The 14,322-nt window shown below is 40.9% G+C and overlaps 3 protein-coding genes across 3 annotated transcripts; 1 reads left to right on the top strand and 2 right to left on the bottom strand.

Annotated features, from left to right (window-relative positions):
* Nucleotides 1-513: 513 nt before the first annotated feature.
* Nucleotides 514-3,204, bottom strand: LOC135503608 (uncharacterized). Its single transcript, XM_064797238.1, has 2 exons — nucleotides 3,042-3,204; nucleotides 514-2,575 (listed from the first exon to the last, which is right to left on the bottom strand). Exon 2 carries the CDS (start codon nucleotides 2,529-2,531, stop codon nucleotides 1,233-1,235), a length of 1,299 nt encoding a protein of 432 aa, XP_064653308.1. The 5' UTR covers nucleotides 2,532-2,575; nucleotides 3,042-3,204; the 3' UTR covers nucleotides 514-1,232.
* Nucleotides 3,205-4,109: 905 nt separating this feature from the next.
* Nucleotides 4,110-6,928, bottom strand: LOC135503606 (uncharacterized). The gene is made up of 2 exons (XM_064797235.1): nucleotides 6,619-6,928; nucleotides 4,110-5,808 (listed from the first exon to the last, which is right to left on the bottom strand). Exons 1-2 carry the CDS (start codon nucleotides 6,715-6,717, stop codon nucleotides 4,546-4,548), a joined length of 1,362 nt encoding a protein of 453 aa, XP_064653305.1. The 5' UTR covers nucleotides 6,718-6,928; the 3' UTR covers nucleotides 4,110-4,545.
* A 1,268-nt stretch (nucleotides 6,929-8,196) lies between these two features.
* LOC135503610 (melatonin receptor type 1C-like) lies at nucleotides 8,197-11,596 on the top strand. The gene is made up of 4 exons (XM_064797241.1): nucleotides 8,197-8,265; nucleotides 8,984-9,171; nucleotides 9,768-9,858; nucleotides 10,599-11,596. Exons 2-4 carry the CDS (start codon nucleotides 9,010-9,012, stop codon nucleotides 11,459-11,461), a joined length of 1,116 nt encoding a protein of 371 aa, XP_064653311.1. The 5' UTR covers nucleotides 8,197-8,265; nucleotides 8,984-9,009; the 3' UTR covers nucleotides 11,462-11,596.
* Nucleotides 11,597-14,322: the final 2,726 nt, after the last annotated feature.

The raw sequence follows: 14,322 nt of genomic DNA, 5'->3' as shown, positions 1-14,322 counted from the left end.
TTTGGTGTGCAAACGGAATATTACATGTGCCAACGTACTAGATGGGTTTTCCGCAGTCATTGCTATATTCTGTCGTAATGTTATAGACATTGTGTACTAATTTCCCCTCATGCTATATGGAACCTCCCATGTAGCTAACCCAATCACAACATTTTGTTCTCATTGTGCTAGCTTTTTTGAAAAGGGGCTTTGTACACACGCTGACTTTCACGAACATGTTTAAGTCCGAGATTTCATGGTGATTAAGCACAAGCGCGAAAGACAGGGTGAAAGCATGTATACATTGTATAGAGTTTAAAGGGATATGGATATGAATCGTGTAAAAATTCCGCCTGTCTAAGAAGGATATTCAATTCAAGTTGCATGTACAAGCAGCGCACTATACGCAGCTTTTGCTTTTGTCATTCTCTCGAATCCAGCTTTTCGGGCAACCAAGGTCATTTTCAAGTACATGTAGTCCAAGGGCGAACGGTTGCGTAAAGAGAAGTAGAATAAAACAACATACAGCATACATATGTTCAACACTTTGTGAAATATTTTATTCAAACAAGGTAAAACATGCACTCCACCTCTCACCACAGTGGCTCAAGAAGTTTGCAAAATACATCTTGTAACAATATAGTACCGTTAACAACGGCGGAATCCTCCCGTCAGAAAAACTACTGCAGCTATTGACGAGGACTACATATCTACATATATGTATATATAACAGAACAGTTATCAATGTTTGAACCCGATAGAGCCTGACAACCGGCAGAAAGCAGTTTTTGTGTCGGACATGTCGGACAGAATTATAGATTTCGCTTTTTTTAACAATGAACAAATACATTTCACAGTGTCATCATGTCTTTCATGCAGTCGAATCATACATGTACGTTTCAGGACACTATACAATCGTTCACCTTACAAAGTGATGTCCTGTTTGACAGCAAAACATCGCTCAGGTATAAGTTGTGAGGCCAAAACCGCAACAATCGCAAATACTGATTGTCTAAATGACCAATGTTATTTTGCGGAACGAAACATGCTTCATCGCTCCCTTTGAGGACTCCCAAGACGTCGCTGCAGTACTGACATGAGGATGTTTTGCACGGATAATGTGTAGGTGACAGTGCACAACTTAAACTAGGTAATAATCACCTGCCGACGAGGTAGGAACGTTCCGTTTTGCAAAATTCGATTTGCCATTGGATGAAGCGCACAGACCCTCAAACCAGCACCAGAGCAAAGAACTAAACAATGATTATTTTCGCATCAGGTAAAACGTTGTTTATATGGGTGCTATTGAAGGTGAATCCTTTTTTGAAATACTCCGCGTGTCCCAGCTTTGTCCACGTATGAAACCAATGGTGAACTGTAAAAGAAACGTCGTACGCCTGATTTGTATATTGTCTTTCTCTTAGGTCTGTGCAGACGCGCTGCTGCCCTGGAAGCAACTTCACCTGATTTTTGCACATTCTTTTCATCGTTTCTATTTGCAAGGAATCAAATGTAGGAATAAACAATTCGGTAGGCATGATTCCTATCCTTTGGTTTGGATCATCACATTGAGCTTTGGTAAACTTCTCCACGTATTCCACGTGCATTTGTGACAACATAAACGGCCCAGTCCGACCAACAGTAACCTTTTGATGTGCAAGATTCCTGGCTAAATTGTCTATCACGTATTTAAAATACGGGTGATTTTTTCGACAAGCCATTACTGCATTACATGCCAAGTATCGGAACTTGTTAAGAAAATATGGCCTCAGTAACTGAGAATGTTCGTCGGGTTCCTGACTAAGGAAACATGTGTATTTATCAACAATAGGGTTCAATGACACCAGGGGTTCAATGTCAAGATCAGCGTACACGCCGCCATAGTGGTACAAGACAAAATATCGTATGGCATCCGCGCGTTCAATGGCGGCTTTGTAACGCCTGAACACGGTGTAGGTGGGGAAGTATTTCGAAACAAATGCCTTGGCCTGGGTGTCAGTCCAATACCACACTTGCCAGTCTGGGTTCGTTCGCTTCCATTGTTTTACCCATTGCACAGACAACCCCGGCAATAACTCCGATTTCCAAGTTAGATGCAAAATCCTAGGGACAGAGTCCTCCGCGTTCTTTTTAAGTATCGGCGTCGGATAAACTAAATCGGGGAGGTTACAGTCTGTCTTTTCGAAAATTCTTTTTGCGACTGGAGAGACAGAATTCAACGGGATGCGCGATAATGATTTCGATTCTTTAATGAACTGAACAAAGTTATAATTTTCCGGATCGGCGAGATTCGTTCTTGGTAACTCTTGTTCATCCGCGGTACCCAAAGAAAAGCCAGTTGACTCTCCTCCTTGAAGCTCTCGGCTCTGGCGGCTAACTTTCTCAAGGTTTGACTCTGAAGGCCGGCGAACCATTTCTCGCAAGGCGTGGATGTGGCGATTGTCGTACATGTTACCAGTTCCAACGATTGAGAAGCAAGCCAAGAAGGTTACGAGGACCAGGGTGATGAAGGCAGTGGCCAGTTGCCCTAGGCCAATCCGCGGACGATCCATAGTGAGCTATCTGTTGTGGTTCTATGCATCGGTGGGTTCGATTTCTGAAAAGAAAAACGCACGACATTCAATCCATTAATTTGAGAAGAAACATTGATTGACTGATTAATATTTTTCCAATCGAATATTTATTTCACCACAAAAAAAGGGTTCAGGAGAACCCTCCCAACGCTTTCACTTCCAACAGGAAGTTTCGTCTGGTGACCTGAAACCAGGGATGACGTCACGTGTTGGGCTCGCGCGTGAATTTGGTGCATCATATACACTGTTATGCTACATAAAGAATACGGAGAAAAGAATATTAAATAGATTGGCTTTTTAAAAAATCGGCAAAGATATGGTTAACAAAGAGGTTTTTCGGGTTCTTTCAGACGTGCTTTTATGTACACAGTATACCATGTGATGGCGATCAACTGACTATCTTAGCAAATATAAGTATATACATGTACGTCACTGGTTCATTGACTGAAATCAGACACAGCCTATCTGATATTATAATGCTTCACTCACCAAAGCCTGTCTGTCCTCATGTGCGGTGTTAGCGAAATAACGCCATGTCCAGGGGGCCTATGCCTCGTCACTCCGGGAAATATGGATACAAGAGGGATATGGCATTATGACCAATATCCATACGTGCAATAAACTTTGAGACATGCAGTTGAATGTTTTGCATGTATTGGTTCAGTACACACGACGCGTCAAAAGCTCCTTTCAGTAAGCATATTTTTTGGCAAAAATAAGTTATGTCACCTAAGTGAACTTTCAATTGTGTACGAGATTTTGTGGTAAACAGACTGGTCAGTTATTATTGTAGCCTGAGGCCTTCAGGATATCCAATGTTTTTCATGTTCTGCACGTCATGTCGTTAAACCGAGACTTTGTTTGAACAGGCCTACAATTCCTGAGTTTTACGATCAATTACTACATGTGCTTCGAATCTTTATTCGTATAATCGGCAAACTGTTCATAACACCAACTTGCCGGACATTTTGAAAAATGATGAATATTGAGAGTAACCCAACACCAGGCTCAAAATTACAGTAAGAAAACTCGGATCAGTTGGAGGTGGACTGCATTGCACTCGACTCGCTGATCAAAGGACACTAACGAATTTCTTGGCAGGTGTAGACGTTCGAAATGCAGCCGATGCATCCGATGCATCACTTCTTCAATTTTATAAAAAATCAGCTAAGATACAGTCAATGAAATTATATGTGTCATATGCCATTACAGCCTTATCTTTCATTTGAAAATAACTTGAAAATCTTATAATGTCATCGTAAACACAGACGAATGAAAATAATCAGCACATTTGAATTTCGACACCTGTCACTGGCCTATGCAATACTCAACAGCCTTACAGTGAGAATCGGGAATGAATAATTTGAGAATCGGGAATGAAAAAGATGAAGGAGCCAACTTCAGGCCAGTGCTTCCGTGCCCTCCTTGTCCAACCTTACTTTCGAATTCTGTCACGAGAGGTTTTGTTCTTGCAATGATGTTATATCATTCCGCCGCCTGCTGCAGCAACTACAAAATACTGAAACTGAGATACAAGTAAAATATGTTTCTTATAAATAAAAAATCTTCAGAGCTCTTCCCGAAGAAATGTTTTATTCAGCTTAAAATGTGTTATTAATAAGTTGCCACATCCAGATATACAACAGTGTTGTTGAACCACGATACACGGTAATCGCCCCCCACCTAAAACAATGTGCTAAAACGCCAAAGCAACACACTTGCCAGAACCAGAACCTGCCAGGCTTATAGGACCTTACAAATTCTTTGAAAATCTATTTTGAATGGACAAAAAGAAAATATTAGTGCAGGATCAACGACGACTGACAAGCCGACACCAAAATACATATTTCTACATCATACAAGGTGCATCAAATTAGGAATACGTCCTTTTCAATTCAATATTATTTGCACAACTGGAAAATGAGTTTTGCATTTGGACCTGCCCATTTTCTCGTTAAAACTGCGAAACCTGCCTATTCACTGGGCACGGTGATTACCGCAGAATTTTAGCCGAAGAAACTGCGTTGTTGATATGAGTACTGTTAAATGCTACACCGTTCATAAAGAATGTCGCTTTCCCCTCTGGCGTCCAAGTGTGGAACCAATGGTGCTCAGTAAAGGAAACATCGGCGAACCGTACATTGATATAAAGTCTCTTCTCCAGGTCAAGGCACACTGACCTCTGCTGTTTTGTCAGCATAGAAAATGTTGGTTCCTTACAAGTTGCTTTGAGTTCATTTACAATGAGATTGTCAAAAGTCGGGATGAGGATCTCTGGCGGGACGATACCAACACGGTCGTCCGGCTTCCGACAAAGTTCCTTGGTGAATTTTAAGATGTACTCCTCGTGGATCCTGGCCACCATTGAAGGTCCAGTTCGCTCAATGACATCAACCTCAGTCTCGTATTTCCGCTGTAGATTCTCAAGTATGAATTTGAAATAAGGATGTTTGGGCCTGCACATCATAATGGCATTGCAGGCTAATAAGTCAAAATTGTTCATGTAGTGAGGGCGAAGAAGCTTAGCGTGTTCGTCTGGTTCTTGACTGAGAATGCAAGAGTAAGCGTCCGCTAAGGGATTCAGAGAGGTCAGCGGCTCGACGTCCAGATCCGCATACACACCGCCGTACTCGTACAGAATGAAATAGCGCACAACGTCCGCTTTTGATATGGCTTTATCGTACTTATCAAAGTCGATATAACTTTTGAATTTGTTCATGAATTTTTCTAGGTAGTTGTCCGTCCATAGCCACACTTGCCAATCCGGGTTGGTCCTCTCCCACTGTCGAAGCCAATGTTCAGCCATTCCAGGTATCATCTCGTTCTTCCACGTCAAATGAACGATCTTCGGCACATTGTAATTTGAACTCCTATTCCTTGTGACAGTCGGATAAATCAAGTCTTGGAGTCTGCAATTTTCTTCCCTCAGGAGATTATTAATCGGGTTGTTAATGAGCTCTTCAGGCAACTTGAAGGTCTCTTTATGCTCTTCAATGAATGTGATAAAGTCCTTCCCGTCATTCGTTTTGTTTTCGACCTCTCTTCCGTAAACAAACCGAGCTATACTCCGATCTGTATCTGCCAGTTCGTATCTGATAATGATCCTTTCCGTACTGTGATAGAAGTAGATGACCTTGGTCACGTTGAAGCACGTGATCATTGATACGAAAACGAGGCAGAGAAAAGCTGTACTAAGTGTTCCCGGGCACCGGCGCCTGCACTGCTTCTTGAGTTGACCAACGTATTTATTCACCATCTGAAACAGAAAATATATTATTTGTTATCCTTGTCAAAAGTGTGGATTTAGTGCAGATATTTCTGCAATGGCTTGCTATATTGAAGTGAAACATACGCCATCCTCGGCTGTCATATCATAAGAAACCTGCCGTGTTGAACCATGGTGTTACATTTCATTCACCTTTTCTTCCTGGGTGCGAGCTTGTCTATGCCCAATGTTGATTGTTGTGGTCAAGTCAAAGTATTGGTCCGGAAACCTATCTTTGCCCGAAATGTGATAATGATTATAACAACTCCTTGATAGAGGCATTCTACGGAATTCTAAGCTCGTGTTAATTATCCTGAATAAGGGACATTTTTTAGATCAATATCGAAACAAGGGTATTCGTATGTCAATAATAGCCTATCAAGTTTATAAGGATTGTTGACTTTTGATCGTAAATACACCCTGCGGTCCGTAGTTACCTATTGACCAACCTCATAGCTGAGTTTTACCAGTTGACGTTATGGTGAAACTTGCGTGACTCCATTCTAAGAAACACCAGAACTCATCCAAAATCAACAAAATGGTAAAACTATTACTGAGAAGGCATTGCCATCGTTTGGTCTGCATGGTCTTCGAACAATATCTTGTCCGGTTTTTTGGTGTTTTGAACAGTTCTGGTGTACATCGGAGTCACTATACCTTTCTTGACTTCAGCCACAAGGGCCAAGCCTACAACTGACTGTCAATATCAATATGATCGTCAATGTGACTTAAAACTTGGTTGATCTGAAACATCATTTAAGGTCAAAGAATAATGTGAAAGTTAGCAGAAGAACGACTTACTGGTTTGAGGAATAAGCAGTCAGACCGAAGACATGAAGGTGTTCCCTCCGCCTTCTCCAATTCGGAGGCCATGTCACAAAATGTCCTAGATGGTGGCATCCGAGAGTCTGATCGGACACCTGCCGATGTCTGTATACGAGTTTCTACCAAAATGGCATGGCTTGGTTAAATGATTACAGGCCTGTCACACATGTGAATTATGCTAAAAAGTCTCATGCTTTATTCGAGACTTGTCAGGCACACATTAAAGTGAGGTAATCGCAAATCTCCCATTTAGGCCGGTTCTTAGTCGTGATTAGCATAACGACAACAGCGGGTTGTGTCGTGTGGTAACGTTTGGTAACGTGACATCTGCGTGGCCTTGACCTTCTGAGAACTTGCATTAATTACGCTCACCATGGGAACAATTGAAGAACCTTTTTGCAAACTGTCAATGCTTTTGCAATATCTCATACATCTGACCTGAATGGGCAATGGCCCGATAATATGCTCAAGATAGGCCTCTATTGGCAAGAGCTGTGCCTACTTCCAAGAACCGTAATACATGTACTTCATAAAAGAACGCAATTGACAAATTTAAAAGGTATCATAAGCATCATGTTGATTAAACAAATTGCAAATATTTTTACAGTGCGCCATCTACGATCGTGAGATAAGATTGGGAATGGGAGCCCACACACAATGTATAATAAGATTGCAAATTAACATTTTCGAAACAATTATTTTGTATTCAAAGCAGCAGTTTTATTTATCAAACCATTCATTTATTTCCAAACCAAGAATACATTTTACATGTAATTCAAACATTATTTCAAAAACACAGCTGTTGTGCGAATCCACGGCTTGCAAACCATGGAACTGCAAATCTTCATGAGATGCAAGCAATGATTTTCGCAACTATTCATGGGATGTATTGTAAACCATATCCGGGAAATGTACAACGAATTTAGCATTAATATTTTTTGGAGTCATCCGACAATACAAGCAAATATCTACATGAACGTTGGCCAGAAAAGGACGTTATGTGATTAATTTTTTTATCATTATTATTATCATTATTAGTGTTATTATTATTATTATTATTATTATCTCGGGTGATGGAGATAATTATCTCGGGCGATCGACTTATTTATCTCGATCGAGAAAAAAATAATCATGAGATGTCTTTTCCTAGCTACTGTAACTGTCAATAGAGACACAACTTTTTTAAAGATGATAAAAGAACGTCGCTGATAAAATCCAACTGCATGTCGTTCATACATGTAGCTATTAGGAAGGCTTGCGAAGAGCGAAGAGATTTGCGGAACTTCGCTACTATAATTTTGCACTGAGTGTAACGAAACGAGACTACTAAAACTGGCGGCCGCGCAACTCTACAGAGAGAACAGTAGTTTCTGTATCGCGCGCCAGTTGGAAAGAGATAGCAACCTCGCCTCATGCATGTAGCCGTGAAGGCGCTGTGTCTTTCACATTCGTGTTATTTCATTTGTATGCACTCGTTGTGGGACCGTCGTCACAAGCTACATTGTATAATGAAGGATAGGATGTACTTGTCATTGTATAATGAAGGATAGGATGTACAGTATATGTCATTGTTTTGGATCTATTCTAAATTTGGGGGAGATTCTCAAACGACTGATAATAAAGGTAGGATAGCACAGTATATATCCCTTTTCAGTGTCATAGGGGATTTTTGTATCACATTTTGCTTTTCCTACATTAATTTCTGATTTTATTGTTAAAGGGACAACTGTACATTGTAAGTGGTTGAGGAGATTGTGCACTTGTCTTTGGCAGCTTATAAGTACATGTACATGTTCACCTACTACGGGTGCTCAGTTGTAATATTCGCTACAATATTTCAAATTTAAACTTCCTTTTGACCACGTTTTTCATAAAAGTGTATAAGTAAGTGTTAAAGTTCTAAAACAGCTTTGAATCTTGTTTAGATAACTATGAGTGGAACACCAACGAGGCTTGATTTGGGTACGAATAATTGACGACAGAAACCTAATGTTAGTGGACCAGTGTCGAAAACGAGGCTGATAAAGAGGTCCCGGCAATTTGAAACCATTACTCTTGCCTTGGACATTATGATGCGACGACGCGGACGGAAACGGAAGTGCGTTCTAATTGCGAGCAGCTTTTACGATGATTACAGAGACCCAGCCAAATGACAGGTCCTGCGAAATTGCCCCGTCAACCGTTATATTTGGTTTGTAATAACCTTCGATATCTCGACGCGAATCCTCATGTTCGATTAGTTAACGAACTTTACAATATTAAGAACCCCCCGTCGGAGCGGCGAAGAAGCGGCCGATTTTTCTATCACCTCTAAAAGCAAAACTTTCTTCTTTTCTTGTAGGCTCAGTATCATCTTGTACTTGAGTAATGGATATTGAATTGATAATCGAAAATCTGCCCAACAATGGAAATGTGACGTCACCGATTCCCCTCCGCATTATTGTGCCGTATGTTTGTGTTCAGTGCCTCGCTATCATAACTGGCGTCATTGGTAATGTCCTCGTCGTTGGAGCCGTCGCCTTAGAAAAGGTGCGAAATTTTTCTTGAGTTCTAAATAAATGGGTACACCATTCGCAATTACTGGTAGGCCAGGATAGGAAAATAGAAATGCAGTTACACACAATGCCTTAGTGCACGTATCATGCATGCGAATTAGCTGAAAATTTGTATTTATAGTATTTGTAAAGCTGTCTATCCAAAACGGCAATGTTGAAATTCATATTTACTAGCATTCAGAAATTTCTCAAATTCGATAACAAATTTCAAAAGTATTTAGCTAATGTCGTAAGGCTTCAAATGTCAACTTACAACAAATCATTTTATCCGATGAGAAGCCGGGGTGGCCCCTATTTATCGTCGAACCAAAACTTACCAGTCACGAGAATTTATCTTAGTCATGCGATGATGGTTGTTGAAAACTGAATTCTTACGTGACAAAGTAATATTATTATTTGTGAGACAGGTGGGAGGCAATGTATCTCAACCATTCCCGTAACTCGAACACCGTCGTATCATTACCAGGTTTCATAGCCCATCGATGTTGTCTCGCACAGGATATTGATTCTTCGGGTTGTTGTAAGGGCTTCCTAATCATTGTTATTGAGATTTTTCATCTGGTTTTTCAGAGTTTGAGAAATGCAGGGAATATTTTCATACTAAATCTCGCGATTGCGGACCTGTGGGTGACTGGTTTCATCGACCCCTTCAGCGTCGTTGGTAAGCAAAACTACATTTCCTGTGTACGAGGCCAAGACATGTATTTTGTAGTTGTATGTTGTACATTCCGAAGTGTGGTTTCGAGGTTTGTGGAGTCCATCGGCGCAGCATGAAGAGCTACTAATGAAATCATAAATTTACAAGTTCCCTGTATCCTTACTACAATACAAATGTGGTTCTCTTGAATACCAATTAACCCTCACCAGGTGAGCTGAACCCCTTGTGCAAATAGGAACACATTGATTAACTTGATATACCGGTAATAAGTGATAGAGACCGGAAGTTAAATTTGATCTACCGGTGTTAGGTGACAGTGCCCAGACACACTAGACCATCGTCTAAGACCACCTGACCAAGAACTTCGCATTTGGCGAGAAACGGAGCAAATAGGAGAATCAACTAGCTCGACAGGTTCGAATGTGTGAATGACCTTGACATTTGGAAACCACTACATTCCTGAATGACCTACCGGTATGTGAGATCTTTCATATAGCGTATATCTTTCTTCCAAATCGAGTATGATGATACTTGATTGCTTCATTAGATCGAGGTACACATGCTCTCAAAGCCGACTAGCCAGGGGGTTACAATTTGAAGTAATGATAATTCCCGTGATATCAGGTCCCTGATGGCGTGATGTTCTGACGTTTTTCCCACGGGATTGGTCTTGCGCCATTTTCGGCTCTCTGGTATCCTTCATTGACAATGATGAATAAGATTAGCTTTTGGTCCCTTTTCAGGTGCTTTGACCGGAGAAGAGTTCTTCCTCCTCCGTCCAGCCCTATGTGATTTCATCGGCTGCACGTGTGTAACCACGTGCATGTGCTCCATCTACAGCATAGCGGCCATCAGTGTCCAACGATACATCCACATATGCCACCACAGTACGCATGACACAATATTCACAAAAAGAAACGGCATATTGATGTGCTGCGGATTATGGACCGCATGCTTTTTCATAGAGGCGCCCAATTTCTTCGGATGGGGCGCTCATGAATACGATCAAAAGCAACTGATGTGCATGTTGGACAGATCAAGACTTAGTTACAGTTACTTCTTCATAGGATTAGGCGTCGGTGTCCCAACTTTTGTCATCGGTTTGTCTTATTTGAAGATATATTTGCATGTTTCAAAGCAACGTGCAAAAGTGAACGCTCATCTGTCCAGGCAGGAAAAGGAATTGAAACGGCGAGAACGGGATTCGGCGAGACTAACGCGGACATTGTTTATAATTTTCATTGTGTATGCGTTGTGTTGGTTACCGTATGCGATCATTTCTACAGTTGACGTCCATGACACTTTTGCCTTAGAATTCCACCTTTACTCAATTTTGTTTGCGCATATCAACTCTTGTTTCAACAGTGTCATCTACGGTTTGACCAATACCAACTTCAGGAGGGGATACCGAAGGTTTCTCTGCCTGGATCGCGGGGAACAGAGAATGGATGCCTCATTTAGTGAGAGTAGCGCTGCTACGCTCAAGTCCAACAATGCAACCTATCAGATGGACCAACTAAATGTAGTTGGGCCTGCAAAGGCTCAAAATGGTTGCTCTGGTTCTGTCCATTCCATTCCAGCATCTGAAATGAAAATCTGCTCATAATTGTCCTCGGAAGAAAATAGTTCTAAAGTTTCTAGATCCCATGTCGGGGTATGCCATGAATAAAGTAAGTCATGTTATGGTATGATGAACAAGTTATAGCTTCAATTCAGCTACATGTACAAAACCCGATATGCATAGAACAGAGAAACTATCAAATGTGATAACATGCATGGCTGGAAGTGGTCCAAATCAAAGAAAGATACGTTTTATCTGATTATTACGGGAAAATTATAACACTAATTAATTAAGACGGCACTAATAACGTTTATAACATCCCTACTCGGTTATCCTTTCGTTGGAATAAGCTCAGTCAGTATGCGGATACATCCTTAGAATAGCTTTATATCGAGACAAAATTATGCCCGATCGGATCTTTACAAAGATTATCATTACCGTAGTTAATGCAATCAAATGAAATATGCAACGTGGAGAATTGGTTGAAGAGATCGTTTAGGGACAGGATCTGGTTGCAGGCATAGAATAACCACCCTAATTATGTCCCACTTGGCCGAGAGAACGTCATGTGTGACCTTTACTTGTTGACATGAAGGTTTCGCCCACCATAATCAGATGACTGAGAACGCTCCATTATAAAATGGTGTCCTATTCCATATTCATATGGGCAGAGTCTTTCAAATAAAAAAACTCTGATATGGGCAAGTACATGTATATAGATTAATCTAAAAATTATATGGAGGCCAGGAAATATGGGGTGTATTTGTGGCAAGATTTCTTTGAAAAATCAGCAATTACTGTAGATGATTAAGGTTGTTTTCTCTTCCGTTAATAATATGCCATTTCTCGCAGAGAATGGCCTTTGGTATAAACCTGTGGAGCGGATTTGCCAATCAAACGATATCGTCTCGTTTAATTACCATTTCCATCTTGGCGTGCTGATGCATACAAATGAAGAGAAATGTTACAATCGCAGAGCTGTTTTTTTAGGTACTCCATATACAATGTATACCTCTATTTGCGTATTCGTATTCGCATTCGTGGAGCCTTGAAAGCGATAGGAAGGTTTCGCATGCACAGCCTTACGAAGAAGAGCTATATGTACGAAGCACGAAGAACGTAATGTATACTCTGTTAGTATCAACGAAATTTTTTGAAAATTGCCGATTCCTCCTACAACAAAGTATAGAAGATGTATACATGAATATGTACGAGTGTCGAACCGCGTATTGAATTGAATGACTTGATGTCAGATACGGGCAGCGAGATCTGCCTACTGATAGCATATTGGAATTTATGAAGCTGCCCTTCTCACCTATCATACTGACTGTCAGACGACCTTTTTCCAATATCTTCCACATAATCCTCCTGCAGATTTAGTGTCTGTCAAGGGCAATACATGTACTGCTTTTACAAGTAAAAAAGAAGTGTGATATACCAACAAGTTTATACACATTTTGTCAAGTACAAGCATGTTAGGTAAAAAAAACTGATGTAAAAACCGCAAAACTTTCGCGCGTTTATATCTTTGCGGTTCGCAAAAACTTCTGAGAAAATAGTTTTCATGATTTTATGTTTAAAATTTCGCGATATTTATTTTCGCGAATCGAGATTATTCGCAAATCCGCAAAAATAAAGGGCTAGCGGACATTTGGTGGTTTCCAATACATGTGCAATGTTCGGTTCCTCGAATTGCAGTTGGCTTATCTGAGTCAACGAATGAAGCATTGAAATACTTAGATAAAGTTCATAGAGCTATGTAAACTAATTAAATAAAATGAAGTGTTGAGGAACGGGGGTATAGAATAGGCTCGTCAAGGCGGTCAACTGTTGCTTTGGGTTCGAAAAAACATATCATTGCTTTGATTAGGCCAACGAAAATAGCGTATGGGGATTGTACTCAATAATTGATGCTATGTATTCGCAATGGTGTAGGCTAAATAAGCAAAGATGTGACGAAATGAATGCTTCTAAACGCACCACATGGTTAATGAGAGGAACCATTGCATAAAACTTCGATTGGCAATCGCGGCACGAGCTGCCGTGATATATTTTCATATGGCATTAAGAAAACATTTTGGTAGGAGGATCGATTGGATATGTTGGGAGGTTTATGTATAGGCGCATACGTTGGTATCCAGGCAAGGACCAGTACTGGAAACCATATACGGAAGACTGAATGTATACAGATGTGTGGACAATTCCGCTCTCGACGCCGGTAGCACTTTCTTCAAGCGCCTCGGAAACTCTAAAAACGGGGACGCCTCTCAGGCTCGTGACTTCTGCCGAGTGATTGTAGATTTGCCTGCTGTACACGATTTGAGGAAGAAGGGATAAAGATTATTAATTCAGCGCGGCTATCCAGTAATGTTGACAAGAATTTGTCTTGGGTCCGATTTGCGGCCCCATTGGATTTCTTGTATGATTTCGCGTGTCTAAACTTTCATGAACTGTCAAAATCCCAGGGCGTCCAAAGGATATATGACATTCCATCGAAGGTTTCTACGGAGTCTCGGTAGGATAGTTCAGCTCAGGTATCCAATAATGTTGATAGGGATTACCGCAAAGCTTGTCTCCCGACGGACGTAAGGATTATTTCCGCAGACAAAAGCGTAGATTATTAATTTGTGTACGAGTGTTAGAGAAATGGGATTTATATCAGACCGATGGAAGAATGAAAGGATTTGATTATTTCAATGACTTGGGTGTTGAAAGACATTAAAGCATAGTTGGACAGCTATTTGAACGTATGGGAGAGCGACGGCCTGGGGAGTTTCTTTCAAGTGTTCAATGCAACTCGTAGCGCTCTCAACACAGCAGTAGTGTCAACAAGATTGGAGAACATAACAGACCTCTTCCTTTCTTTATGAGACAGTTCTGCTCGTTATCTCTGATGCTCTGTGACG

This window comes from Lineus longissimus, chromosome 2 (assembly GCF_910592395.1).
Source record: "Lineus longissimus chromosome 2, tnLinLong1.2, whole genome shotgun sequence".
Lineage (NCBI taxonomy): Eukaryota > Metazoa > Nemertea > Pilidiophora > Heteronemertea > Lineidae > Lineus > Lineus longissimus.
The sequence above is the reverse complement of the archived record's forward strand: the minus strand, read 5'-3'. Positions and strand labels throughout refer to the sequence as shown.

Coding starts and splice junctions, on each gene's coding strand:
- LOC135503608 (XM_064797238.1), bottom strand. CDS start 2,531: ATGGATCGTCCGCGGATTGGCCTAGGGCAACTGGCCACTGCCTTCATC.
- LOC135503606 (XM_064797235.1), bottom strand. CDS start 6,717: ATGCCACCATCTAGGACATTTTGTGACATGGCCTCCGAATTGGAGAAG. Junction 5,809..6,618: donor ACTGCTTATTCCTCAAACCA/GTAAGTCGTTCT, acceptor TTTCTGTTTCAG/ATGGTGAATAAATACGTTGG.
- LOC135503610 (XM_064797241.1), top strand. CDS start 9,010: ATGGATATTGAATTGATAATCGAAAATCTGCCCAACAATGGAAATGTG. Junction 9,172..9,767: donor GAGCCGTCGCCTTAGAAAAG/GTGCGAAATTTT, acceptor CTGGTTTTTCAG/AGTTTGAGAAATGCAGGGAA. Junction 9,859..10,598: donor CGACCCCTTCAGCGTCGTTG/GTAAGCAAAACT, acceptor GTCCCTTTTCAG/GTGCTTTGACCGGAGAAGAG.